Below are 27,548 nucleotides of genomic sequence, written 5' to 3'. Positions count from 1 at the left end.
CACTGCAAGGCACCCTCCTTGCGCCTCATTATTTAGGCTGAAATGCTAACCCCTGCTACCTGGGAGTAAGCCCCAGTGAAACCAGTAGGACTTGATTCTGAGTAGACTGGGCTAAAATGATCCTGTTAGTATTAAGGGAAGGGGCTGATGCTGGAATTTTCTGTGTGTGTTTCACATTATGCAACAGGTTCTTATGCCGTCTTCACACTTTGAAGACCAGTATATGATTCTCCCCGCCCTCCGGCTCTTGTTTAAGAAGCCTCCTCCTCCCTTTTTTATTTTCTAATAAGTGAACACTTGACAGTTAAAACTGTCACTTTAAAAGGCGGGCAAAGGGCAACAGCGAGAGCGTGCGCCACTCTTTGCCCCTTCACAAAGATGGCGGCGGCGTCCCAACCGCGCCATCAGATGCCCGAGGCAAAGATGGCCGCTCCGCCACCTTAACGTCGAGACGCAATGGCCGCACGCACGCAACTGCGCCGCCTTCGGATCCTTTGGCTAGCCAAGCAATGAGGTGATCGACTAAGCGGCGGGGAGGAGTCGTTCCGACGGGTTGTGGTTGGCAGAGCGTTGATCACGTGAGACTGTCGGAATTTGTTCGCGGAAGTAGTAGTTGGGGTGAGTACAGTAGTGGCTAATTGAAGAGGTGAGTGAGTCCAAGTCTTAGAGGACAGGGGAAGGGTAGATCTGTCTTCTGCGTGTTTCGTAGTCCTTAAAGTGCGGGTCTCAGTGGCTTAATAAAGGCTCTTGGGTCTAAGATAAGCAAGGGGGGTGGGGAAGCTCCCCTTTCTGCTTTATTTTCTGCTGCGATCGCCCATTGCACTTCTTTTCCATATCCCTTCCATATCCCACCTTTAAACCAGAACCCCAGGAACTAGGTGCAAAAGACATAAGTTTTACAATTCGCCTCTGACCACATTCTGAGTCCGGGCATTTGCTCCCAGTGCCAGAACTGAACTGAGGTCACAGTCGTTTCACACAAAAGCCCACGCGTGATTATAACACTCATCATTTCAGCAGCCCAGTTTAGGTAGAAAAAGTCGTTGCTGCTGTTAAACAATTGAGCAGCCATTCAACAGGTGAGGTTTTCCTGGCCTTCATAAACAGTTGTATCTTAGTGGAAATCTGCATGCCCAGCAGCTGCTAAAGGCAAAGGAACCCTGCCAGAAAAATAAGGTGATATCCCCCCATGTGCTGTGTGTAATTGAGTGGAAGACGTAAGGCTTAAAGCCTTCCATATTTTTGAAGTGTTTTTGAAGAGTTGTGATCAGATAGCTACTGGATGTGACCAAAAAGCTTGAACTTATAACCAACCTTTTTATATCTGTTAGTTGAATTTCACATTCACTTTAGGAATATGTGCACTTTTTTCATCAGGCAGAACCTATGCAATGCTGCATTTCATCTTGGAATATAATACAAGAGATGTCATGTACAGTTTCTTAAAAAAGTTAAGTACAGCAAATCTGTGATAGTACAGATTTTGAAATGGGTTTCAAAAGGTAATGCTCTACTTCTGCTGGAAAATTGGTTTGTTGCATAGTGGAAGACAGATTCACATATGCAAGAGTTGGAAACTATGTTAAGATCTCCAGACTTTGAGCACAGTGTAAGGTACACAGGAAAATGTGATTTCAGGGGCTCTGAATTGCCATAGTGAAAACATGAACATGGTTCAGCACTGTAAAGAAAAGTGTAAGAGTCGGGCAAATGGAAATGTCTGAGACATTAAAACAGCACCTTTTCTGAAAGTTGGTGGAAGGAAGTAACAAAACGGAAGTTACTTTAAAATTCCAAAGTTTGCCCATTTTTTTTTCTTTGTTGGTTTTTAATATGATTGAATTGGCTTTCTGTTCCTTTCCTCCTTCTATATGTATTTATATTGTGAATATAAATACATTATATTGCTTCTCTTGCTTGCCTTTTCTATCTCCTGGAGGTGAAACCATGAAAAAGGAAAGACTGAATGCAAAAATGTTAGATTGCTTATTCTCGTTATCTGTTTGTCAGCCCACCTCTCAGTCAATGTTAAGGGGCAAGTTTTGCCATCTTCCCTACTTTGTAGGAATATAACAGCTGTTTGTGTACATGTCAGTTTAAACATACTATCTACTTTGGGTGAACCCTAGCTATTATTTTAAATAAAGACTTCATATCTCAATAGCTCTAACCCTTCATCTTCAGTTCTTTTTCTTGGTCACTCTAACATGCAGTGGTTTGGGACAAAATCTTAATGAGCATAAACTTACTTGCCATTTTCCTTTATACACTCAAAAGTGAATTGGAGAAAGTACAAACCAAGCATACAAAAATGAACAACTGGAACACTGCTTAGACTTAATAATTAAGCAATATATAAATGCCTTAAATAAATAAAATCTTCAGTTGTTAGTGGAAAGAATATAAACGTGTCTCCTTACAGATCATCCTGGGTGGACTGTTAATAAAGTAGCCTCCAATATGTTGAAGATATATCATGAATATATCCCTTACATCAGGAATTTACCGTATGAAACATGTGGCCCTCTAGATATAGTTGAACTCTAAATGCCATGAGCCCCAGCCAGCAGTGCCAATGGTCAGAGGTGATTGGAGTTGTAGTTCAACAGTATCAGGAGGGCCACAGGTTCTGCATCCCGGCAGTAGGGAATATGCTATTCCTCTGTCATGTGATGAGAGAAAATGCCAGCTGCTGAACTACACAGAATTTCAATTGTGCTTAGCACAATAAGCAGGATAAATACACTGTGCACAAACTAGTATTATAAGAGAGGTATAGGAACTAGCTGGAGGATTTCTTCTTGGTGGACTACTAATTGAGCTATAATGATTTTAGACTTGTAGCTAGGATTTCCAAATTGCAAGCCAAGTACTATTGTACTAAATCAGGAACAGAGTACTTGTGGCCCTTAAGATGTTATTGGGCTCCCATCGTCCCAACCACTGGACGTATGGGGTGCCTCTAGTATTTTCTTGCCCACTACTCTACATGTCTTGGTTTCTCCACCCTGCTCACAAAAGTAGGCACCAATTTGCATAAACTTTGTATATGCTTTGTGTCGTATTCAAATTTATATCCTGTTTTGTTGATTGGGTGGAGGACTCAAAAATAAATCTGTGGCTGCACACCAAGTAATAAGATATTTGACCAGCTGAATGTCAGCAGGTTTAACCTGCTGAATTTCTGCTTGCCACGCAGTTGTTGAAAGACAAGAACACCCTGCTTAATGGCAACCCTAAACCGTGCAAATAATTCTAGTTTCATGAGATGTAAACTTTTATGTTACAGTAGGTCTTTCATTCAAGATTCAGTTAAAAAGCAACCAGTGTTTTTAAACAGCATTTTTTTTGTGGTTTTTTAAAATTATACCTCTTAATAATTAGAGCAGTGTTATTAGCCTAGGTCAAACAGACAGTCATTCTTTCTTAATTTTTAGGGTTTGTGTCTTTCACACAAATATACCCATTTAAGTGTTCACAGCGATAGCCCAAGAATGCACCTATTTTCCTTCATGGGAAAGCAATTAATCACCCCCTCCATCACATTGCTTCTACATTAGCTTAACAGTCCCTCCTGTATTTCTCTAAAAACAAAACAAAAACGCACCAAGAAACTGTGTAACAACAATGGACTACATGCCATAGCAACCTTGTTGTATGCTACTTTCTCTCAGCCCCTCAGTATTAGTGCAGCAACACTGGGATACTTTGTAGGCCCGATATAATCGATGCTTTCTCAGTCACACAGAGACGCCCGTCCACCCACTGGCAATATGAAAATACTAATTATGGATTTTATTTGCATTTTTTTAATGTTTACATACAGAAGAAACAAGAATTTTAAATGCATGAAACTGAACCTGAGTTAGAAAGGGCACAAACTCCTTGCCTTTGCTTCTGCTTAGTCACAGCTGTGCTAAAACTCTTGATTTTTTTTCACTGGGCAATAATCACTTCCCTACCAGGAAAGATGTAAAAACAGTTTCAGAATAAGTCAAGAAATCCCCTCAGAACTAACAAAGCAGCTCTTCTCTATTGTCTAAATTTAGAATAAAACTTGTCTGTGACCCAGACATCGTCCTCTTACCCCACTGTTTTGAGAAGGGGTCTACTGGGTCCTGTTGAAGCTGTTTTGGGGTCTTCTCCTTGGGTTTCTATGAGTAACCCCATCAAGAGTGAGCAGCCTCCTATCTATCCAGTCTAGGGAACCACCCACTAACAGTGCCTCAGACTTATATGGATGGAGCTTCAGTTTTTTGGCTCTCATCCAGTTTATTACCGAGGCAAGACAGTGGTCCAACACATTCACTGCCACACGGCAGTGTCATCAACATATTGCTGACAGTGTAATCGAAAGCTCTGGATGACCCCCACTCAGCGGTTTCACGTAGATGTTAAACAGCATGGGGGATAAAATCGAACCCTGAGGAACCCCATATTGAAGGCTCCACAGTGCTGAAGAGCACTCCCCAAACGACTATCCAAGTAGGACCAGAACCACCACAAAGCAGGTCCACTCACCCCTAACTCAGATAGCTGGTCAATGGTATCAGAAGCCACTGAGAGATTAAGGAGACATAACAAAGAAACATTTTTCCTGTCTCTCTTCTGACAGAGGTGCTCCTAATCTAATTTAATGGGATGAGTTACATTTTTGAATTTAGGGATGGGAATGTTATCAGGCAATGGAATAGATTTGCAGCTCTTTCAAATTTATTATTTTAATCACATATTTTTGCTGTTTTTTTAAGAATAAAAACATTTTATCATACTTGGCTATCTATAGATCTGTAGATATCTTTATTTTAAAAGGTAGCGTAGAAGTCTACTCAATATTAAAAACGTTTTTTAAAAACCAGGAAAATGATTATGCTGAGGAGAAGATTCATTCAGTGGATGATGATGGCATTATCTGAATTTGAACTTTGATCTTTCCACAGCCTTGAACGAAGATAGCTTGCACTACTTTTTAAAGACATGCAGTTCTTTGGTCGGCTTATGAACACTTTAAACAATGTCACCGGCTTGTTTTCAAACCCTTTCCGGATCAAGGAGGTATCTCTGGCGGACTATTCATCTCTGAAACGTGTGAAGTCTGAAGATAGGATAGTGCTGTATGAAAAAAGTTCATCTCACTCTTGGGAGTGCCTTCTTCTTAACCCCAATAATGAAAAAGTTGCTTTCCGGTGAGTGGCAGGGAGACCTTGTTTAATTTTAGCTTCAGTCTGTTCCTTAGACCTTAAGAAACTCTGATACAAAATCTCTTCCTAGTAGGAAGGGTGAAATTGAGGGTGGATTGGGAAGAAAGGGGATCAAGGGGACTATGCAGGAATGAGGGAACATTGGTATAATAGCATAGGTTTTCATGGTTACTGTCCACCAGGCACTTGAGAGAGCCAGTGTGGAGTAGTGGTTAAGAGTAGTAGACTCATAATCTGGTGAACCGGGTTTGCGTCTCCGCTCCTCCACATGCAGCTGCTGGGTGACCTTGGGCTAGTCATACTTCTTGAAGTCTCTCAGCCTCACTCAGCTCACAGAGTGTTTGTTGTGGGGGAGGAAGGGAAAGGAGATTGTTAGCCGCTTTGAGACTCCTTCGGGTAGTGATAAAGCGGGATATCAAATCCAAACTTTTCTTCTTCTTCTTCTTCTTCTTCTTCTTCTTCTTGAAGGGTTATAGGTTAGGCAGGTGGGGTGGAGGACAGTGATGGCTGGTGACTATTGGGTCTGGTAGGGTGGAAGGCAGGGAGACCAGAGCCAATGACAGGCAGAGGCAAGTAATTTCAGTTTGGTCGCCATCATCCTTCCTGCTGAGTTCTGCAAGGGCAACACTAAGACTAGGGAGGAGAAAGCTGGCAGAGAGACCCACCCCCTGGAGTTGTTGTAAGTAGGAAGGCAAGCAGGCTGGCTGAATTGGAAGGGACCACGAGGCTTGAACCCACAACCATGAGATTAACAGGCTTCTTCTCTACCGACTGAACTATCCCTCAGGTGTGTTTTGGTTCTTCTCTTTAAACCTTCTGGAGAGGGTATAAAATTGTCCTGTTCCATTAGGACTTTTGACTGCTAAGTTTGAGTGAAGTCAAATATTTTGCAGCAGCAGCAAAACATTAATAGTTCTTGCTGATTGACTGGGGTTGTGGGTGTTTATGGTCTTGCATATTCTTAATTGTTTTAATCTTTGTTGCGAGCCCCACCGCAAGCCGGAGAAGCAGGCTCTAATCTTTCTAAGTAAATTCCTTTTGTAGGCTCTTCCAGGTAGACCACGAAGGATTTGCCCTTGAGCACTACGAGCTGTATGCAAAGAAGTTGCGCCCCTTCTATGAGAGTTCCCACAATCCTTTGCAGCTGGAGGTTTTGCAGCAACTGACAGACTGTTTTCGCAGCCACCCTAGCTGGTCGCTGGCTCATGTAGCGGTAGAGGTTGGGCTCCTGGAGAGCTTCCGTCACAATCACATCCTGAGGTATGAGAGCTTGGGCTCCTTCTAATGGGGAATGACTTATATTGCAAACTTAGTTTAGGGCATTTCAAATGGGAGTCTGGGGGCCATCTTAAAGCCTTTTGCAAATCTCCCCTCCTCTCCTTTTAAGCCCCCAAACTCAGAGGCTTAAAAGGGAACCACGGGGAAACCTGGAAAACTGACTATTGTTCTAACCGGGATGGGGTTTTAACTTGGTTGGGTCCTGTTTTGTTTGGAGGGTGGGTTTGTTTTAAATTGCTTTTAAACATCAATTTGTATTTTTGTATTTTTTGGCCGGAGTATTGTTTCCCAACGTGGGGTGCACACCCCACAGGGGGGCAATTTTATTTTTAAGAGTGGCAATTTGAGAATGAGTTATTAACAGTTAATGGCCTTTTAGTCTTCCTCCACGTGAATAAATAAGAATTATATGTTGCAGGGTGAAAGGGCATCAGGATTTTAGAGATGCTTAGGTGGGGCATGGCCAAAAAAAGGTTGGGAACCACTGGTTTAGGGGCTTTTGTTGGGGAGTGTACTGTTTATTACTGTGTATACATTAGTATTGTTAATTGTTTATTTTATTACGTGCTTTGTGTTTAGATTAAACTTATTGTATATTTTATTCTTCATATATGGTACCTTTGTGTTGTCAACCGCCCTGAGACCTATGGATATAGGGCGGTATACCAATTTAAACAACAACAACAACAAGCTCTGTAGCTCTTCTCCTGCTCCTCTTTTAACTTTCTGAGATTGAGTACTTAAAAGGGGAGCCGGGATAGACTTGCAAAGTGGACAGGTGGGTGTCCCTGCCCATTTGTTAAACTTGGCCCTTGAGACAGAACCTGGTAAGGATCACGCCTGTGGATCCCGAAAAGTCCCTGCTCTAATGATTGATTTCAGTGGCTCTGGCTTGTCCTATTGGAATTGAACAGGGCAGGGGTGGCAGTTCTTCCAGTCACTGATCTTACCCTATATCCTAGATGGTAATCTTTCCTAGAGCACTGAATACCTGCTATATTGGAAGCGCAGCAGCGGTAGAATTTGGTTTGCTGTTCCACAAAGTAACGTTAATGAGCTTTTCGAAGCAAACCGTTTTGGGTGGGTGTATGCGATTCTGGCTGGTTTCGCGCTTGGTCCTGGCGGTGCGCCCAGAATGCCTCCATCTTGCATTGCAGCTGCATAAACAGCAACAGCGGTGATAATGAATGCACTCCGGTGCACTTGGCCTGCCAAAAGGGAGACATGGAGTGCCTGCGGGAGCTGGTGGAGCAGTGCCATGCCCGTCTCGATGTCACGGACAAAAATGGAGATACCGTCTTCCACTACTCTGTCCGAGGGAACAACCCTGAGATCATAGAGGTGAGGATGTTAACAGAGAAAGGTAGGTTTCCTGGTAGAAAGTAGAAAATGAAGGGAAAGGTGCAGAAGCAGAGGAAACAGGAATTTTCCATGTCTGGAGAAGCTGGAGAGAGACTGTTCCCTATGAGTTTATGGGACTGTTCTTGCAGAGCCAGTGTTGTGCAGTGTTTAGAGTGTTAGACTAGGACCTGAGAGACTGGGGTTTGAATCCCCACTTGGCCATGAAGCTCACTGTGTGACCTTGGACCAGTCACTCCCTCTCAGCCTAACCTACCTCACAGGGTTGTGGGGAGGATTAAAGGAGAAAGGGTAGAGCCATATATGTCACCTTGAGCTCCTTAGGTGAAAAAGGTGGGATATAAATGCAGTAGGTAAGTGGTTCCTAACCGGTGGTCTGTGGACCCAGAGGGTCCATGTAAGCCACCTGGGGGTCCATATCCATCAACTGTCTGGAACTTCCTGTTTTGGGGGGCTGTGCTCTCATGGGAGAGCACTGCGTCCAAAATCATGTGAGAGCATGGCACCCCAAAGCACACACTTTTGGGTGCTGTGCTTTCTTGTGGGTCACGTGACTTGTGCAGGAGCGAGGCCCGGAAGACGTCTGGCCTGCTTTTGCTCTGGAGGGTATGGCGACACCATTCCCATAACAAAAAAAAATACTGGTGAGATATCAACTTTTTCCAAGTAGGGGGTCCATGGCTTGGCTGTAGAAAAGTGGGGTCCGTAGTACTTAGCTAATAGGGAACTACTGTGTTAAATAAATGAAATGAAAAGAATGTTGCTTCCATGGCTAAGGGCAAAACTATGCATTATGAGGCACACATGAGATTCCCAATCCCTTGCTTGTCCCATTGTTCTGGTGTCTGTGTTTGTGTGTAGATGCACTTGAAGGAAGGGTTAGACAGTGGCCCTTGCCCATTCACCAGTTTTCTTCTCTACACAATTTCTGGTCTGGTATTCCTGCTGAGTCATCTTACCCATCCTTCAGAGTCTCCAGACTTGAGTGATATTGTTCAATTGTTACAGCTCATGGGCAAGAGGTCAACTGCCGCTTTGGACCATGTGAATGACGAAGGAAAGAGCCCTTTGCACCTGGCCTGCCAACTGGGGAAAGAAGATGCTGTTCATGCTCTTTTGAAGGTCAATGCTAAGTGCAGCAACATGGGAGCACTCGGCTACCCCATCCACATTGCCATGAAACACTCCCAAAAAAGGTATGTTTGCTTTTTTTCATTTGGATAAGAGCGCTAGAATTTTTTTTTGGCTAATAACTATATTTTTATTCCCCTCCACCCACTTCCTCCCAAAAGAGCCCAAGGTGGCGAGTAAGGAAACAAGGCCAAAATCTGAAACAGATTTAAACATAAACCACCTTTTCTCACAACGAATATGTTTTGGAGTTGCCTGAAGAAATGGCAATGTTCACGCCACACATTTAAAGCACTGTAGGGCCACTTTAAACAGTCACGGCTTCCCCCAAAGAATTATGGGAGCTGTAGTTTGTGAAGGGTGCTGGGAGTTGTTAGAAGACAGCTGCCCACCCCTGATTTAACAGTACAATATTAAAAGGATACATGATTGAACCGTAAAGGTAAAGGGACCCCTGACCATTAGGTCCAGTCTTGACCGACTCTGGGGTTGCAGCGCTCATCTCGCTTTATTGGCCGAGGGAGCTGGCGTACAGCTTCCGGGTCATGTGGCCAGCATGACTAAGCTGCTTCTGGCAAACCAGAGCAGTGCACGGAAATGTTGTTTACCTTCCCGCCGGCGCGGTACCTATTTATCTATTTGCACTGGTGTGCTTTCAAACTGCTAGGTTGGCAGGAGCTGGGACAGAGCAACGGGAGCTCACCATGTCGTGGGGATTTGAACCGCTGACCTTCTGATCGCCAAGTCCTGGGCTCTGTAGTTTAACCCACAGCGCCACCCGCGTCCCCTGATTGAGTCATGGAGTGGGCTTAAACCTGGACCGGTTTTCCTTGGAGCCATTGCTGGCACACCTGCCACTTCCAAGGCCCAAGGCACAATGCTTCCCTCTTGTTTTGCATGTGCACACCTGCAGGCTGGTTAATGGAGCCTTGGAAGTGTCCCCTACCTACTGAATATTCAGGGATCCATGCAGTTAGTGGGCAGGTGTTTGTCGTATCCCTTCATTCTTTTCCTTCTTGTTCTTCTCTTCCAGATGTGCTCAGGCCCTTCTTGATAAGGAGATCAGCCAGATTCAGCTGCTAGACCCACGCTATGGAGCAACGCCGCTCCACTGGGCCAGAAATGCTGATGTAAGCGGGTAGTCTGCTAGCTGGCCAGACATCTTTGCTTTAAAGAGTCTTGCTTTCCTGGTCATGCCTCCACAAAGAGCTCCTTTCCATTCCCCATCTCTGACCTTCTGATCTGTGTAGGCTTGCTGGCTCCTGGGTCTTTAATACCTGCATGGCACTAAGATGCTTCGGAGGGGATGGTGGCATGGCGTATGTCAGAAATGGGATAAGCTTGTACCTGCCGACTTCTTCCTGATGCTAAAAGCAGCCTTCCCCATCTTGACCTTGTTGGGCTGCAACTTCCATCTGCCCCTGCCAGCATGGGTTGATGGGAGTCATAGTCCAAATAATCTGGAGAGCATCCGTTCCACATGGACCTGCTTATCCTCTTCCTGACCTCTCTAGCTGGAGTCCTCCTGCAGTGGCGACTGTGGAGAGTAATAGGGGTTCTGTTGCAGCAGACATTCTGTGGAATTGCCTCCCAAGGGAGTCTGACACTTTTTTCATTTTTAGAAGGACAATAAAGATATTAATCAACACGGCATTTAGAGGTAGTTAGGGAACTTGGGTGGCATTTTTATTAACTGGTTGCTCTCGCTGCCAGTATTGTCATTGTTTTGAGGGCCTTGTTTGAGTTGGTTTTTAGAGTTCCATTTGTAAACTGATTTTTGCTCAATTGTATGACACTCCCCATCTGACTCCCAGTCTCAGGTGATTTACAGTTTTATTTATGTATTCATTAAAATTCTATATTGCCCTTCATCCGAGAATCAGAGGGTGGTTTACAATATAAAAACACAAAAATACGCAAACAAAAAATAACAAACAAAAAAGCAGTAACCCCCCAGTTTAAAAGGTTACAGATTGGTTTGAGAACAGCAACCTTAAAATAAAACATGCAAGAATCATAAATATAACACAGAACCAGCTTCTTCAGAGTCCAATGCTAGCTGAAAAAAATTATTTTCATTGTTTTATGAGACAGAAGAAGAGAAGCAAGGGAGCAAGGATGCTCAAAGTGGATATTACAGGCCATAGAACTGAAATGTTTCTAAGTATTTAACTTAATTTTTTTCTCAAATAAGCGTAACAGTTAGAGTAAATATTTTGGTGTGCCTGAAATCTAAAATATTTATCTCCATACAAGCATTGTAGTGCTTTTATCAGCACAGAGAGAAGTCATCTGATTTCTTTAGCCTTGTGGAGCTTTGGTTATTAAGTTCTCTACAGGGCTGTACTGTGGGAGTTTGCAAACATAAACAGCCTCAAAATTGTACAAAATAGATTTCTAAGACAAGCCCATGGCTGCAAACCCCCCCGCCCCCAATAATACAGGCTTTCCTGACATAGATAGATAGGACCTTTTACCATTTCCTGCAAAATTAAAATACTGGCTACATTAAATTATCCATAAGCTTCCCAGACCCCACTATAAGGAAGCTGGATCTCCTGAAGGACTTTTGTATTAGAAGCCCTTATACAAGGCTACAGTATCCTATGTTACACAAGAGGCAGAGCAAAAGCAAAACAGAATGTGATGAAGCAGAAAGGCACGTGCCAAAGGGTGCAGTTAAGCGGAAAAACTGTATATTGTTATGGTAACTGAGACATTTACTGTGAATTGGATGTCACTCTTTTTGTTGTGTTTGTTGAGTTTGTAACTCAGAGGGAAGCAGATGGAACCAGCCTTATAAGTGAGAACAATGTGTGAAATATGTTGTTGTTGTTGTTTAGTCGTTTAGTCATGTCCGACTCTTCGTGACCCCATGGACCAGAGCACGCCAGGAACTTCTGTCTTCCACTGCCTCCCGCAGTTTGGTCAGACTCATGTTTGTAGCTTCGAAGACACTATCCAACCATCTCGTCCTCTGTCGTCCCCTTCTCCTTGTGCCCTCCATCTTTCCCAACATCAGGGTCTTTTCCAGGGAGTCTTCTCTTCTCATGAGGTGGCCAAAGTATTGGAGCCTCAGCTTCATGATCTGTCCTTCCAGTGAGCACTCAGGGCTGATTTCCTTAAGAATGGATCGGTTTGTTCTTCTTGCAGGCCATGGGACTCTCAAGAGTCTCCTCCAGCACCATAATTCAAAAGCATCAATTCTTCGGCGATCTGCCTTCTTTATGGTCCAGCTCTCACTTCCATACATCACTACTGGAAAAACCATAGCTTTTACTATACGGACCTTTGTTGGCAAGGTGATGTCTCTACTTTTTAAGATGCTGTCTAGGTTTGTCATTGCTTTCCTCCCAAGAAGCAGGCGTCTCTTAATTTCGTGGCTGCTGTCACCATCTGCAGTGATCATGGAGCCCAAGAAAGTAAAATCTCTCACTGCCTCCATTTCTTCCCCTTCTATTTGTCAGGAGGTGATGGGACCAGTGGCCATGTTCTTCGTTTTTTTGATATTGAGCTTCAGACCATATTTTGCGCTCTCCTCTTTCACCCTCAATAAAAGGTTCTTTAATTCCTCCTCACTTTCTGCCATCAAGGTTGTGTCATCTGCATATCTGAGGTTGTTGATATTTCTTCCGGCGATCTTAATTCCGGCTTGCGATTCATCCAGCCCAGCCTTTCGCATGATGAGTTCTGCATATAAGTTAAATAAGCAGGGAGACAATATACAGCCTTGTCGTACTCCTTTCCCAATTTTGAACCAATCAGTTGTTCCATATCCAGTTTAAGCATAACTGTGGCTTCTTGTCCCACATAGAGATTTCTCAGGAGACAGATGAGGTGATCAGGCACTCCCATTTCTTTAAGAACTTGCCATAGTTTGCTGTGGTCGACACAGTCAAAGGCTTTTGCATAGTCAATGAAGCAGAAGTAGATGTCTTTCTGGAACTCTCTAGCTTTCTCCATAATCCAGCGCATGTTTGCAATTTGGTCTCTGGTTCCTCTGCCTCTTCTAAATCCAGCTTGCACTTCTGGGAGTTCTCGGTCCACATACTGCTTGAGCCTTCCTTGTAGAATTTTAAGCATAACCTTGCTAGCGTGTGAAATGAGTGAAATTGTGCGATAGTTGGAGCATTCTTTGGCACTGCCCTTCTTTGGGATTGGGATGTAGACTGATCTTCTCCAATCCTCTGGCCACTGCTGAGTTTTCCAAACTTGCTGGCATATTGAGTGTAGCACCTTAACAGCATCATCTTTTAAAATTTTTAATAGTTCAGCTGGAATACCATCACTTCCGCTGGCCTTGTTATTTGCAGTGCTTTCTAAGGCCCATTTGACTTCACTCTCCAGGATGTCTGGCTCAAGGTCAGCAACCCCACTACCTGGGGTTTGCGAGACACCCATATCTTTCTGGTATAATTCCTCTGTGTATTCTTGCCACCTCTTCTTGATGTCTTCTGCTTCTGTTAGGTCCTTACCACTTTTGTCCTTTATTATGGTAATCTTTGAACGAAATGTTCCTTTCATATCTCCAATTTTCTTGAACAGATCTCTGGTTCTTCCCATTCTGTTGTTTTCCTCTATTTCTTTGCATTGCTCGTTTAAGAAGGCCTTCTTATCTCTCCTTGCTATTTTTTGGAAATCTGCATTCAATTTCCTGTATCTTTCTCTATCTCCCTCACATTTTGCTTGCCTTCTCTCCCCCGCTATTTGTAAGGCCTCATTGGACAGCCACTTTGCTTTCTTGCATTTCCTTTTCATTGGGATGGTTTTCGTTGCTGCCTTCTGTATAATGTTGCAAGCCTCCATCCATAGTTCTTCAGGCACTCTGTCCAGCAAATCTAAATCCTTAAACCTGTTCCTCACTTCCACTGTGTATTCATAAGGGATTTGATTTAGATTGTATCTTACCGGCCCAGTGGTTTTTCCTACTTTCTTCAGTTTAAGCTTGAATTTTGCTATAAGAAGCTGATGATCCTAGCCACAGTCAGCTCCAGTGAAATATGTACAATGTCTTTATTGGTGAGATAATGTGTGAGTTGAGGCAGGAGCCTTAAACTTATAATTTTTGCGCTTCTATTAGCATGGGTTCATCTTTAAGAGCAATGATTCTTCTCTTTGGCCTTAAATCTAGGGTTTTAAAAATCCTAGGTATCTTCCTTTTTAAATATTTGTTTATTGTTTCAAAAAGAACATAATCAAAAAACCCACAACCCTATTCAAATGCATGCAGCGATTTCTCATTTGCCTAAAAGTATCTTCCCATATGCCCCAGGTACCTTATTCGTTTTATCGTTGAAATAAATCCGACCTCACCTGTCCCGGTGAAGAAGCGCTTGTGATCCAAAGTGTGGCTTTGTGCCTTTCCCCCTTGTCTCCTAGATGACCCGGCTCCTCATTGACTACGGCTGTGAAGTGAACGCCCTCAGCAAGACAGGGGAGTCGGCCCTGCACATCGCTGCCCGGCGGGGGCGCTTTGATTGCACCATGGTGCTGCTGACGCATGGAGCCATGGCAAATGTGAAAGGGGCAGATGGCAACACCCCACTGCACCTGGCCATGAAGGTGGGCTTCTCATCTGCTGGATGCTTGCTTTTCCCAACCTGAAGGGTGGGGAAGGGGCTGAGAGGAGAGAAGTGCATAACATCTACAGAGAACACCCCCCTTTTTCCTGGTATTCTTCTGTTGTAACAATCTGTTCTGGTTCAATATGTAGACTTAACCCAGGGGTGGGCTACCTTTTTGGCCAGGTGGGCCGGAACCTAATCTCCAAAAGCCCCATGGACCAAGTTTGGTGGGTGGGGCACGGCAGCCCAGCGGTCTGTCACCTGGCATCAATATGACATCAGTGACAGCGGCGCTGCTGAAGGATGTTTCCAGGTGGTTTCAGCGGAACCCGCTTGCAAATGCACTTTAAAGTGAAGGCCACACCTTTCCCTGCCTCCCACTAGGCATCACATACAGCATCAACGGCAGGGCAGGTGGATGTAGTTTGGTGGAAATGACACCCCAGGCCAAATTAGAACCCTTGTGTGCCTAATGAGGCCCATGAGCCAAAGTTTTCTCAACCCTCAATCCTAGCTCCTCAATCTTCCTTTCTTGAATATTTTTGTTTGTCTGTCTGCACGCAACCCATCTAGTTAAAGTGATCCTTTTGCATGAAGAGACTCACAGAAACCTAGCTATTTGGGTAGGATATATTGGCAGCTCACAGTGTGTTTGCCAAGATGGCTGCCAGGTGGGCATTCCAGCTCAGGAAGCTGAGGCTGGAGGGAGCTCCTGGCAACGCTTTCCCCTTTACAAGCTCTTTTCCTCCCTGCAGCAAGACCATCTAGAAATGATCAAGGCCCTCATTGTGTTTGGAGCAGATGTGGATGTCCCCAATGACTTGGGGGAGACACCCGGGTTGTTGGCGGCCAGGATGAGCAAAGGTGAGAGGGGGGACCTGTGGGGAGGGAAAGGGAAGTATGGGAGCTGGGTGGAAGACAATGGTCCAGCACTTCCACTGCCACAGCTACAGGTGTAAAGGAGAAGTAGAGCTGTGTGTCATCAGGATATGGCTGGCAACATACCCCATAATTCTGGATTTGGAGAATCCCATTTGTGACCTTGTGGCCTCTTGCACAGATTTGTTCTGGCCAGTGGAGGGATGGTGAGAATCTCAGGCCTAAGGAGCACAGACAAGGCCCCAGCTGTGGCATAGGATTCTGAGGACCAAGCCACAATCTCAGCGGGTTGCTTAAACCACACACCCCGTCCCCCCTTGAGGCAACCACCTCCAGCCCTGTGTTTTTTTCAAACCAGGTACATGGGATTAGTCTGACTCACAGCAGGCAGCGGTGACCATTTCCTTTATATTAATGGATTTTCCTCTCTAATGCATGTGACGCTCTCACCATATCAAAGGTGCCAATCGGAAGGTGCTCTTAGACCTGCTGAAAATTGTAGGGATTGACCGCTTCCACCCACCTGGCATATCAGTACCAACTACTTCCACTTCCCAGGAAGGACTACCGCCCCCGAGGAGCACTAACCAAAACCTAGGTAACAGGCTAGCTAGCCCTGTGCTTCTCTCTGTGTCTTTGCTTCACTATCACTGTTTTAGGACCACTTTTTCTTCCAATCTGGAATAACATGTCGGAATAAACGTGAAACTTGAGCACGTGATTGTCTCAGTTGAGGGTTAAAACAAGGTTTCCTGTTGCAGTGCGAATGTGCTGGGGAAACCATGGCCAGTTGCTAATGGCACAGAGCTGGGATTCTTCCTGAAGCTCTATTGCAGGGACAGAGAAGTTGTGGCATTTCGGATAGTGTTGGCTTCCAGCTCCCCATCAGCTCTTGTTAGCATAGCCAAGGGATGATGGGAGTTAGCTTTGCCATCCCTGTTCTGTGACCACAAACGTCTTGACAGTATCAGTCATTTCCCTCTCTTTCTCCTTCCTCTTCTTTTTCTGCTTTGCTATGCTAATATGCTAATATTCCAGAAAGGACCAAATGATGATGTAGCTCCTGGTAAGTATTTAGGGGAAGCAGGAAGGATTGCCATGTTCCATAGAAGACAGGGCTCCTGTGCCTTTTGATAGGGGATGTTTTTAATGATACAATGGTCATGGCAATGGACGGTGTGCTTGCTATGTATCTTCCTTCGATACAGCAATTAAAGGTATGAGAACCTTGTCTTCTATTGCATAGGGCCATTGGGGCCGAGACCATATAACACCAGTCTTGAAAGACCTACATTGGCTCCCAGTACGTTTCCGAGCACAATTCCAAGTGTTGGTGCTGACCTTTAAAGCCCTAAACGACCTCGGTCCAGTATACCTGAAGGAGCGTCTCCACCCCCATCATTCTGCCCGGACGCTGAGGTCCAGCGCCGAGGGCCTTCTGGCGGTTCCCTCATTGCGAGAAGCAAAGCTACAGGGAACCAGGCAGAGGGCCTTCTTGGTAGTGGCGCCCGCCCTGTGGAACGCCCTTCCAGCAGATGTCAAAGCGATAAACAACTACCTGACATTCAGAAGACATCTTAAGGCAGCCCTGTTCAGGGAAGTTTTTAACGTGTGATATTTTACTGTATTTTTGGTTTCTATGGAAGCCGCCCAGAGTGGCTGGGGAGGCCCAGCCAGATGGGTGGGGTATAAATAATAAATTATTATTATTATTATTATTATTATTATTATTATTATTATTATTTATTTATTAATTTATTGGGGTGAGGGAGAACTCAGTTCCTAGACTCTCAGGTTCCTAGTCTGCTGCACCTGCTTCTAAACATCTTGCTGAACAGAATATTTGCCTTTCTTTTCCTTGCCTCCCTAGAATTCCAGGACGTCATTCACGTCTCTACAGCACTTGGTACCTTGCTGAAAAAACAAGATGTGGTCGATCTTGCCACCGAGAGGAAAAAAAGGTAAGTGGGTGTCGTTAGTAAGATGGACTTCATCTAGTCTGCAATGCTCCGTCCTGATGTGAAAACTGATAAGATTCAGAGAGAGAAGACCTCGGCCCTGTATGCATACCATCACAGTAAACCACAGTTAATGGTGTACTTTTAGTGTGCTGATCCAGGAGAAACAAACCAGGATACCTGGCTTAGTGTCATATCTTTATCCAAGGACCAGGGTTTCTTCTGCTCCAAACAAATCATGGTCTGTAACCCAAGAGCAAACCTTGGCTACAGACCATGGTTGAATTGGAGCAGAAAAAACCACAATCCTAGGTTCAGCCAGGATTGTTTCTCCCACATGCCAGAAGGAAGAAGTTGCCCCAATTTGGTGCGTTCATGCAAACTATAATGTGTGAAGTCACTGCAGAGAGGAGGGCTCCCTACCCTATTTTTTTCCTAGCTTCTTGCATCTTAAGCAGGGAGAGGAAGCTTTCTGGCCCTCCAAACATTGCTGAACTCCCAACTCCCATCAGCCCTAGCAAGCACGACCAGTTGTCAGGGATGATGGGCCTTGTAGTTCAGCAACATCTGGAGAGCCAGAGGTTCCCCACACCTGATCCTCAGCATACCTTTCAAGAACTACAGTTCTTCCTCACCTAGGGTAGGGAAGATACTTTGATGGTTAGTATGTTGCCCCATAAGGCATCTGAACCTTAGGAGTGAATATGACCTTGGGAACATTAAACTCCTTCTCTTCTCTCTTCCCTCCCCTCTCCCCTTCTCTAGTCAAGACCGCCTTTTGAGTCTGGATGGTGGGGGTGTCCGGGGCCTGGTGCTCATCCAGTTCCTCATCGCTATAGAAAGAGCTGCAGGGCGCCCCATCCGGGATCTGTTTGACTGGGTTGCGGGGACGAGCACAGGGGGAATCCTGGCAGTGTCTGTTATACTAGGTAAGGAAAGAGCGCTCATGTGGGGCCACAGGTGGAGGAGGAAATCTCCCTACCTGGTGGGGGAAGAGTTCTGGAGTGAAAGAGAAAGGATGAGTGTTGGATATCTTCCTGGCCTAAAAGACTGTTCCTGCCATCTGTGAGAGAAGTGGCCCTGACTTACTGCAGCTTTGCCCAGGCTGGGAGATGCTATTGGACTCCCAACTCCCATCAGCCCCTGCATGCCCAAATGCTAAGAATTATGAGTCAAGCAACATCTGGAGGGCACCAGGTTGGAAAAGACCTGATGGATAATTCAAGAAGCAAGGGGTTTGTTTTTCACAAGAAATGGTTGGAAGTGGGTTTCGCATTTCTGTCCAAGCTGCCACATGGCAAAGCTGACTGTGTGTACTCTGATCCTAATCTACCCAAATGCTTGCTTTAGTCTGGTTTTTTGCAGACTTTGCAAATAGGGGAGGCACATAATCCATACCCTGCTCCTTGGTGATTCTGCCCCTTTCTCTTCCATGTCTTCTCCACTAACCTTTATTCCACTTTTTCTATTACCCTTATTGCTGCTTTTGTATATTGCTGCAAAACATAGGTCTTCGTGTTTCCACAAAAAGTTATTTTCTGGGTTTCCAAGCACTCCAAATGCCCTTCAAATATTATGGAGGAGGAAACAGCACCAGGGCCATCTTACCCATAGGCGCAAGGGGTGCGGGGCACCTGGGCACCAGGCTTTCAGGGGCACCAGGCTGAGAGTCCGGGGCCCGAGAGTTGAGTCCGGGGAAGAGAGCTGTGGCGGGCTCTTCTGCTGTGGGCGGCTCTGTGCTGCGAGTTCGGGGGTGACTGAGCCAGCGAGACGCTGAGGCGGCCGGCCAGCTGTGCCCTCCTGTGTGCCTGGGACTAGGCAACTGGGGGGGGGGGGGTTGCCGGGTGGATCTTTGCACCCCAGTGCCGCATATGCTTAAGACAGCCCTGAACAGCACCTGTGTGTGTGTGTGTGTGTGTGTGTGTGTGTGTTTGCTTGCACACACACGCGCGCACACACACACACACACACACACACACACAGGCCTTGGGGTAACACTAATGTCCTTCTGCCTCTCAGGGAAGCCGATGGAATACATGCGCTGCTTGTACTTCCGCATGAAGGATGAGGTGTTTCGAGGGTCGCGGCCGTATGAGTCAGAACCCCTTGAGGAATTCCTGAAGAAGGAGTTTGGAGAGCATACCAAAATGACGGATGTCAAGCAACCCAAGTAAGTAAAACAGCAGTGACTGGTGCCCTTTGCATCTAGTACGGGGGTGGGGGACGACTGTGGGCAGAACTGGACCCATTGATAGGCCGTTCCAAACCAATGACAGATCACGCTGACTAATTCTAGTATTGTCCCCGACCCTCCCTCCCTTCTACAAGGATGAAACTAAGAAGGAATCCAACATCCAGGGAGAGTTTTATGTCAGAAGGCAGGCAGGTGGGGGCTGACTGAGGCCAGACTGAGGTTAGGCAGACAGTACCCCATTAACCCTAATGGACTAGACCTCCACTGAGCCAAAGCCAGAGGGATGCTGGCTTTGCCCTTTATCATGATGGCTTCCTGATCTCCTGTCCCTGGAGGAGGGAGATCATATCTATGACCACCTGTCTGAGGCAGGACCGGAAAGCACATAACATAGTTTTTAATATTTAAAATTTTATTATGTTTTTATATATGCTGGAAGCCGCTTAGAGTGACTGGGGCAACCCAGTCAGATGGACGGGGTACAAATAATAAAGTTGTAATTACTCTGCTGAATCTAACCAGGTTTGGGTCACCTCAGTGCCAAGGTGAGAGGATTGCCTGGGGGTGCTGCCTTAAAATCCCATGGAAGAGAGGTGGGATATAAAAATAATATGTGAAGTTGCCATGTGCTGAGTCTATCTAGCCCAGTACAGTGGTACCTTAGGTTAAGAACTTAATTCATTCCGGAGGTCTGTTATTAACCTGAAACTGTTCTTAACCTGAGGTACCACTTTAGCTAATGGGGCCTCCCACTGCTGCCGCGCCGCTGGTGTGCGATTTCTGTTCTCATCCTGAGGTAAAGTTTTTAACCCAAGGTACTATTTCTGGGTTAGCAGAGTCTGTAACCTGAAGTGTCTGTAACCCGAGGTACCACTGTATTGGCTGTGGTTGGTAGTTAGGCCCAAAGTCACAAGAATCATAAAGATGGAAGGGCCTTGGAGGTTATTGAGCCCAATTTCCTGTTCAGGCTGCCCCTACAGCATCGCTGACACAGATGGCCAGCTATCTCCAGTGGAGCCTTCACTACCTCCCAAGGAGATGGTTCCATGTCAAACAACTCTTACCATTGGAAATCTCTTCCTTGCGTTCAGCTGGACATTTGCTGCCCTGCCATTTCCACCCACTGGTTCTAGTTCTGTTCTTTGGAGCAACAGATATCCTGAGATCCTTTTACTGGAGATGCCAGAATTGAACCTAGTACTTTCTGTAGCCTCTTCCCCTTACAACCAAGCTGAAATCTTGTCTTCATTCCTCAAAATCCCTTACAGACTCATGTTGACAGCGACGCTATGCGACCGACAGCCTGCCGAGCTCCACCTGTTCCGGAATTACAACCCTCCAGAAGCAAGAGGCAAATCCTGTTACAAGTCGTCGGGTTTGTTTCAAGCGTTGACCAGGCCAGAAGGTAAAAGACTCGCTTGCACAGCACTCTTGTGGAGTCAAGTTGCTTGTTGAAGAAAAGCAAGCCCCTACTCAAGGATACTTCCTCCCCCTTCCCCGTTTTTTGTGTGTGCGTCTCCAAGCAATACTGGTCATACATGTTATGATGATCTCCATATAGCATTGACCACGTCTTGGGTGAAGTTGGAACAGATCAGTGCAATTGTGAATGCAACAGTGTACATATTCCTCTCTTTTCAGAGCTTATTTCTGTTCCGAAAAAATAACTTATGGAGCAGGCAATAGTGGCCAGCAGTACTTGGTACCACAGTAGAATCATACCATGCAGTGCGGGATAAGTGATCCATCCTCTGCTATTCTTTCTCCAACGGTTTAGGTGCAGTCTCAGAAATAGGATTGTGTTCCCTCATTTGTCTGGGCTAAAAATCTACCGATGGATTTATCTTGTATTTTTGGAATCCAGTTGTGCATGTTCCAACCAACATAGTCCCTGCCTTCATTTCACTTTGTGCAGGAAAGGTATTTGTGATGTTGGCTGGCACAGTCAGTCCACTCCTACATTGTGTGTTGTAAATGTGTGCAATCACAGTCCTTCATCCTTTTCTCCACTCTGTCCATGAGCTTTTGCCAGCTGTGTTATAGCATCAGAGTTTGTCTCTTACGCCACTTCTGGCCAGTCTGTTTCATGCTTCTGGTTGTTTCCTGGTCCTTATTTGCTGTTGCCGCCTTTAAAAGGTTTCCTAGGTTGTCAGTGTGAAAGTTCTCTGAACTCTTGGTGTTTGCTTAGTCATTTCGATGTGATCCACTGTTTGTCACTTGGGCATTGGAGAATCCACAGCTAATAGGGGTCTTTCGGCCTCAGCTCTCCCATCTTTCATATGGGGATAATAATGCAGACGTGTTTTAGAGATTGTCCTTGTTATGTGGATTATTGAGAGAATGTATGCACATTAAGCTTTTTGAACCTCTAAAGCAGGCATGGGGAACCTGTGAGCCTCTAGATACTGTTGGACTCACATCAGGCTCAACAATCACGGCCAGTGGTCAGGGATGATTGGACCTGTAGTCTTGCAACATCTAGAGGGGCACAGACTCCCCTCCCTGCCCTGCAGTACTGTGTTTATTCTTAGTAGCAACAGATCTTGTTCTAGCAATCAGCTGGATTCACATAGTTTAGTATGTGGAGAGAAAGACACATCTTTCTTTGTTTCCCCCTCACAGATCAGCTGATGTGGCAGGCTGCTCGTTCCAGCGGAGCTGCCCCAACGTATTTTCGGCCCTTTGGACGTTTTCTGGATGGAGGTCTGCTGGCCAACAACCCCACCTTGGATGCCATGGCTGAGATCAACGAGTGCAACAAAATCTTAATCCAGAATGTAAGCTTAAGTGGCAGTCCTCATTGCACTTAAAATTCTGGGGGTTGTGGCCCCCTCCTACGGAAGAAGCATTTTCTCCTTTTTCTAAAAGCACCCAGAGCAGCATGCAACATAATCATAGTCAATACAAAGTACAGGTGGGGCAATCAGTTTTTAGCAGCAAATAACACAATGCAGTAAACAAACAAAAACCCTACAACAGCACCAAGTGTAAAATACATTGCACACTAAAATTGGCAGCAGTAAAACTAGGTGTTAACTCTTTAAAAAGGTGACAAAATACAGCTTTAGAATAGGTTCAGCTTTGCTAACTGATGTTCTTTTCCTCCCATTCTTCCAGGGTGAGGGCCACAAGGTGAAAAAGCTGGGAGTGGTGGTCTCTCTTGGGACTGGGAAGGCACCACAGGTCCCTGTGAGCTCAGTGGATGTCTTCCGCCCCTCAAACCCTTGGGAACTGGCCAAGACTGTCTATGGGGCTAAAGAACTGGGCAAGCTGGTGGTGGACTGCGTGAGTATTAGATGTGGATGGATCAGTGGAATGGAACAACCAGATGTTAGCAGAGAACGTCTCCATTTGGTGGGGATGGGAAGGTAGCAATATATTTACCAGCTCAGACTCCCAATACATGTGAAGGAATTGCCTTGTAGGGTTTCAGATGGAGGCATTCACAGCCCTTCTTAGAGATGATGGGGACTGGACTGCAAATCAGACATCCTTCCACTGATCTCTGGCCCTTCTCCAGATCCTATTATAAGGGTCTCATTGCTAAGGAAAGTCAATTCATTGATTTGGAGGAGCCCTCCCCAACCCAATATTTTCAACAAAATTTTCTGGGGAAGTGTCAAAGCAACATCTGGAGGGTATCATGCTGGCTACCCCTGCTTTAATGTGACATGCAAGCACAACCACTGTAGACTCACAAGGACAAATTGGGCTGAAGTGAATGGACTCCGAGGTTTTCCCTCGTGACCTGATCTGCAAGTTGCTGCCACAATACAGGCGTTATAATATTATGAATATTATGAAGGCTCTGGGGAAAAAAAGCCAATTCTGTTTCTACTTAGGGAAAACAGTGCATTTTTTTGTATTCTGCGGCTAAGCTAGAAGCATTGTGTTTAGGAGAAACTTCCCCCTCCAAGCCATATTTGTGCAATGCCGGCTTGTTTTGTCTTAGCCTTCTTTTACCTTGTAGTCCTGGGTATTTGAGTCGTAGGATGGATCACTTCCTAATTGTGTTGATGTCTCTTTGCAGTGCACTGATCCAGATGGGCCATGTGTGAACCGTGCAAGAGCCTGGTGTGAGATGATAGATGCCCATTATGTCAGGTATAGGACTTGTCTACCTTGATGTTCTGTGCAGGTTGGAAAGAGCATGGCTGGAACCCTCGATTCTCCGCTTCTCAGAGACTCTGCATGGGGTGGGTCCCAGGTTCGATCCCTGGTGTCTCCAGTTAAGGGCTGAGAGAGACCCCCCCTTCCCAAACCCTGTAGAGCCACTGCTGGTCATTGTAGACCACATTTAGCTAGGTGGATCAAAGGTTTGACTCAATGTGAAGCAGCATCCTCTGTTATACTAAACCAGGAGATGGTTAGGATTGTGCCTCTGCTAATTATGTAAGCTAACAGCAGAACCTTATTCAGTGGCGGACTTTGGACCCTCAAATTTCAGCAGCACCCTGTGGCATGTTAACCTCCCTCCCCGCCTCTCACACTTTGTTCTACAGCATTGTTTTGGTGCCCCCTGCAGTGCAACCGCACTAGTCACCCTATCCTAGAACTGTCTCTGCTTTACTTCAGTTGCGGGTTACATTTTGCCTTTCCAGAGCAGCAGTCAGCTGAGGGACTGATTTTATGCAGTCCCAGCAAGCAAGCAAGCAAGCAAGCAAGCAAGCAAGCAAGCAAGCAAGCAGACCTCTGGCAAGGATAATCTGTCCCTGCCTTGATAGCCCTCTGAAAGCAGTTGCCCAGTTCATGTAATATTCTTGTGTGGGGTATAACTGTGTTGACAGTGGAGCAGGGCTGCACTTTCAGGCCCCCTCCCAGTATCTGGTCTGTTTCCTGTAACAGTCGCACATTGCACACTGTTCTCTGCAGCAAAATTCTTAACACAGAAGCCCCTGCTTATATGTAGGGGGTTTGTGCAGTTGGGACACCTGTGCAACACAGGTGAGTCCTTTCCTCACAGCCCTTTTGTGAGGCAGGTTTAGGCCGAGTGAAATTGCTCTGGGTTGCATTATGTGGAGGTGCCATCAAGGAGTGAACTTGGAAGCAGGCAGAAAGACTTTGGGGCAGAAGCAGAGTGAGGGCCTCACGAGTGCAACCATGCTTTTGAAGTAATGTGCATTGCCATCTGAAGAACAGGAAGGAGAAGGAATGTAAAACCATTAAGGCCAGAGTTTAAAATTACCTAACCATGCCAGAGACAGGTGGTCGGTGTTAACTGAGAAGATAAGTCTGGAGAGAAGGGGGAGGGTTTGGGTGAGTCAAGAGCTTAGTCCTTAACTGTGGGGAATGGCTCAGGCTGAAGAACTGGGGCAGGCTTGACGCATTTACGGGGAAAGCTAAAACCCCACTGGCCCCTTCCATCACCTGATGAAGCTACTAAGTCAGCTTGGGCATGTCAGGTAGGAGGTATCTTCCTGGCCAGCTGTATCAGTTGCACCTGAGAGCAAAAGAAAGGAAACTGAAAGCACCGATGTGACTGCATCTGGCAAAATGCCATGGAGTTAAAGATGTCCAAAGAGTTTGCCTGCCAGAGCCCCTGATTTGAGATTGTCGGTGCCTTGCACCCGTTGCACTTTGGGGATCTCTAACTGAATCTCTACTGCACCATAGCACTCTCTTGAGTACAGTGGTACCTCGGGTTAAGTACTTAATTCATTCTGGAGGTCTGTTCTCAACCTGAAACTGTTCTTAACCTGAAGCATCACTTTAGCTAATGGGGCCTCCTGCTGCCACCGAGCCGCTGGAGCACGATTTCTGTTCTCATCCTGAAGCAAAGTTCTTAACCCGAGGTACTATTTCTGGGTTAGCGGAGTCTGTAACCTGAATCGTCTGTATCCTGAAGCGTATGTAACCTGAGGTACCACTGTATTGGGTTTTCTGTCTTGTTTTCCATTGTCTCTGCCTTCTATCTCGGAGACTTGCCTTTTCGTCTCCAGTTGCCAGGCATAGGCCAAACTCTTTCTCTCCTTCCCATCTTGCAACACCCTAACTCATTCTTGGCACCTGCAGGTTCAACCCTCCTTTGGAGCTGGATGTGATGCTGGATGAGGTGAGCGACGTGATCCTGGTGAACCTTCTCTGGGAAACTCAGATGTACATTTTCAAAAACCGGGCAGAATTTCAACAGCTGGTAGATATGCTCCTGGTTCCATGATGCTTTGCAGCTCTGCCATGCCTCCCTGCCGCAGCGACCCTGGATTCTCAGCAAGGAGTGGTAGATTCCGCTGGCCTGTGGCTTGCCCCTTCTACTCATGGCAAGAAACCGACTGGAAGAATTGGAGGGCTGCACCCACCGAAACGTCTTTCAGCTTGCCCAGTTCAAGTACTTGCTGTGGCTGCTCTTTCCGGCATACCTGATTCCAGTACACCAGCTGCCGTTATAACTGGAAGGGGCTCACTACGTTTCGCTTGGCTTGTGTGTGGTAACATGGGATCTAACTGATCCCATGTTGAACTATCTCTGCTACTTCTGGGCATATTGGACCAGATGCATTGTCTGACATGCTGGGTTTGACTAACGTGCCTTTCTGTCCAAAATTACACATGAGCAGTTAAAACAAATTGAATTGCTTGTTTCTCTCCCCCATGCCCTTTCCTGGTTATTTTTTTACTTCCTTCTTCCTGGTTCCTCCTCGCTTGTTCTGAGTGGCCGACAGATGAGAGCAGGAAAGATGGGCTGGGTTTGACAAGTTATTTCAGACAGTATTTGCCCATCAGCAGAGGTGTGGAAGGTTTCTTCTCCCCGCTTATGAAGAACTTCCTTAACCAGAATAAACAGTGTAGAGGGGGTCAAAAATTAAACCGAGTTAGCGAGGAGACCTTTAGTTGTCAGATCCAATGGCCAGGCACACATTCCAGTGTCTGTTTTTACCTGTTCTCCTATAGATTTGTTTCCTTACTAGATTCATCCCCCCCCAATCAGTGCTGCTGCCTCCCCCCCCAAAAAAAGTGCTGCTAACAATAACCTATTGGCTCAGTTTGCATGTCACAATGAACCGTGGTTAATGGTCTGCCTTCCACTTTGCTCTTCCCTTCTAGCCACTGGGAGCAGCAAACCACAATCCTTGGCTTAGCAGTGCATCCAAACCTGGAATGATTTGTTTGTGTCGCTCAAGCAATTTGTGGTTGGTAAATGCAGAGCAAAGCTTGGCTTGACATCCTACTCTGTTTGGAGTGAAATGAACCACAGTCCCTGAGCCCAGGGATCGTGGTTTGCTGCTCCCACTGGCTAGAGGGGAAGAACAAAGTGCAAGGAACCTTCTATGCTGTAGGGATAAGCTGTTACATATGGTTTCCCATAATGTGCAAACACTGCCACTACTCTTGCATTTTGACTGGAGAATGTGAAATCTAATTGGTGTTTCTCCCGCCCTCTGCCCCATTTTTTATAAATCACTCTTAGTTTGTATAAATGTAACTCTGAACTGTAGTGATGTTAATAGACCCTGATGTCTTCATGAAACTGACACAGTGTTAAATAAAAGGAAATGTGTGATGTGAAAACTGGCTTGTGCTTGAACTTAATACAGCTTGAAGGGCTGTAGCTTGGTGGCAGAGGGTTTGCTTTGGATGCAGAAGTTCCAGGTTTGATCCCCAGCATCTCTAGGTGTGACTGGGAGAGACCTCTTGCCTGAAATCCCGGAGAGCTGCTGCCAGACAGTGTAGGCAGAACTGAGCTAGATGGGCCAATGGTCTGACTTGTATAATGCAGCTTCCTCTGTATCTATGTTCCAAGTCAAAACAAAAAAAGTTCCTTCCTTAAAGACCAACTAAGTTAGTTCTTAAGTATGTTCCAAGTGTCAGACTCTCTTCTCTGCAAAGGAGCAAGCAGTTGTCATGGACGGTGCAAGCTCCTTTATGAAAGACCACGAGAACGGCATTGTCGGTTCAGTCCCATGCTCCAACTGAAGTCCGCACCCAAAACCGTAATTGAGACAGTTGCCCCCTCTGTGCTCTCAGTAGCTGGCAGCACCCACAGCTT

At 45.8% G+C, this 27,548-nt stretch overlaps 1 protein-coding gene across 3 annotated transcripts; it reads left to right on the top strand.

Moving 5' to 3' along the window:
- Window positions 1–354: 354 nt before the first annotated feature.
- On the top strand, window positions 355–27,070 carry PLA2G6 (phospholipase A2 group VI). Of its 3 annotated transcripts, none has more exons than XM_083701118.1 (17): window positions 355–646; window positions 4,941–5,186; window positions 6,246–6,461; window positions 7,637–7,820; window positions 8,847–9,034; window positions 10,003–10,099; window positions 14,349–14,531; window positions 15,289–15,397; window positions 15,873–16,010; window positions 17,283–17,373; window positions 18,136–18,299; window positions 19,390–19,540; window positions 20,833–20,969; window positions 22,187–22,341; window positions 22,682–22,849; window positions 23,595–23,668; window positions 25,577–27,070. In XM_083701118.1, the coding sequence occupies exons 2-17, from the start codon at window positions 4,978–4,980 to the stop codon at window positions 25,719–25,721; spliced, it is 2,409 nt and encodes an 802-aa protein (XP_083557244.1). In that variant the 5' UTR covers window positions 355–646; window positions 4,941–4,977; the 3' UTR covers window positions 25,722–27,070. The 3 variants fall into 3 exon arrangements, with proteins under 3 accessions (XP_083557244.1, XP_083557246.1, XP_083557245.1); XM_083701119.1 differs by having other exon boundaries at window positions 360–618; XM_083701120.1 differs by lacking the exon at window positions 15,873–16,010 and having other exon boundaries at window positions 358–646.
- The last annotated feature ends 478 nt before the right edge of the window (window positions 27,071–27,548 follow it).

This window comes from Podarcis gaigeae (assembly GCF_964106915.1).
Source record: "Podarcis gaigeae genome assembly, chromosome: 10".
Classification (NCBI taxonomy): Eukaryota; Metazoa; Chordata; class Lepidosauria; order Squamata; family Lacertidae; genus Podarcis; species Podarcis gaigeae.
Note: the sequence above shows the minus strand (reverse complement) of the source record. Positions and strands in the feature narration are given on the sequence as shown.

What these genes read in the sequence shown, in the direction of transcription:
- PLA2G6 (XM_083701118.1), top strand. Translation starts at nt 4,978, where the DNA reads ATGCAGTTCTTTGGTCGGCTTATGAACACTTTAAACAATGTCACCGGC. An exon ending in ACGGATGTCAAGCAACCCAA is followed by an intron (nt 19,541 to 20,832) that starts GTAAGTAAAACA and finishes AATCCCTTACAG; the next exon opens with ACTCATGTTGACAGCGACGC. An exon ending in GCAAGCTGGTGGTGGACTGC is followed by an intron (nt 22,850 to 23,594) that starts GTGAGTATTAGA and finishes GTCTCTTTGCAG; the next exon opens with TGCACTGATCCAGATGGGCC.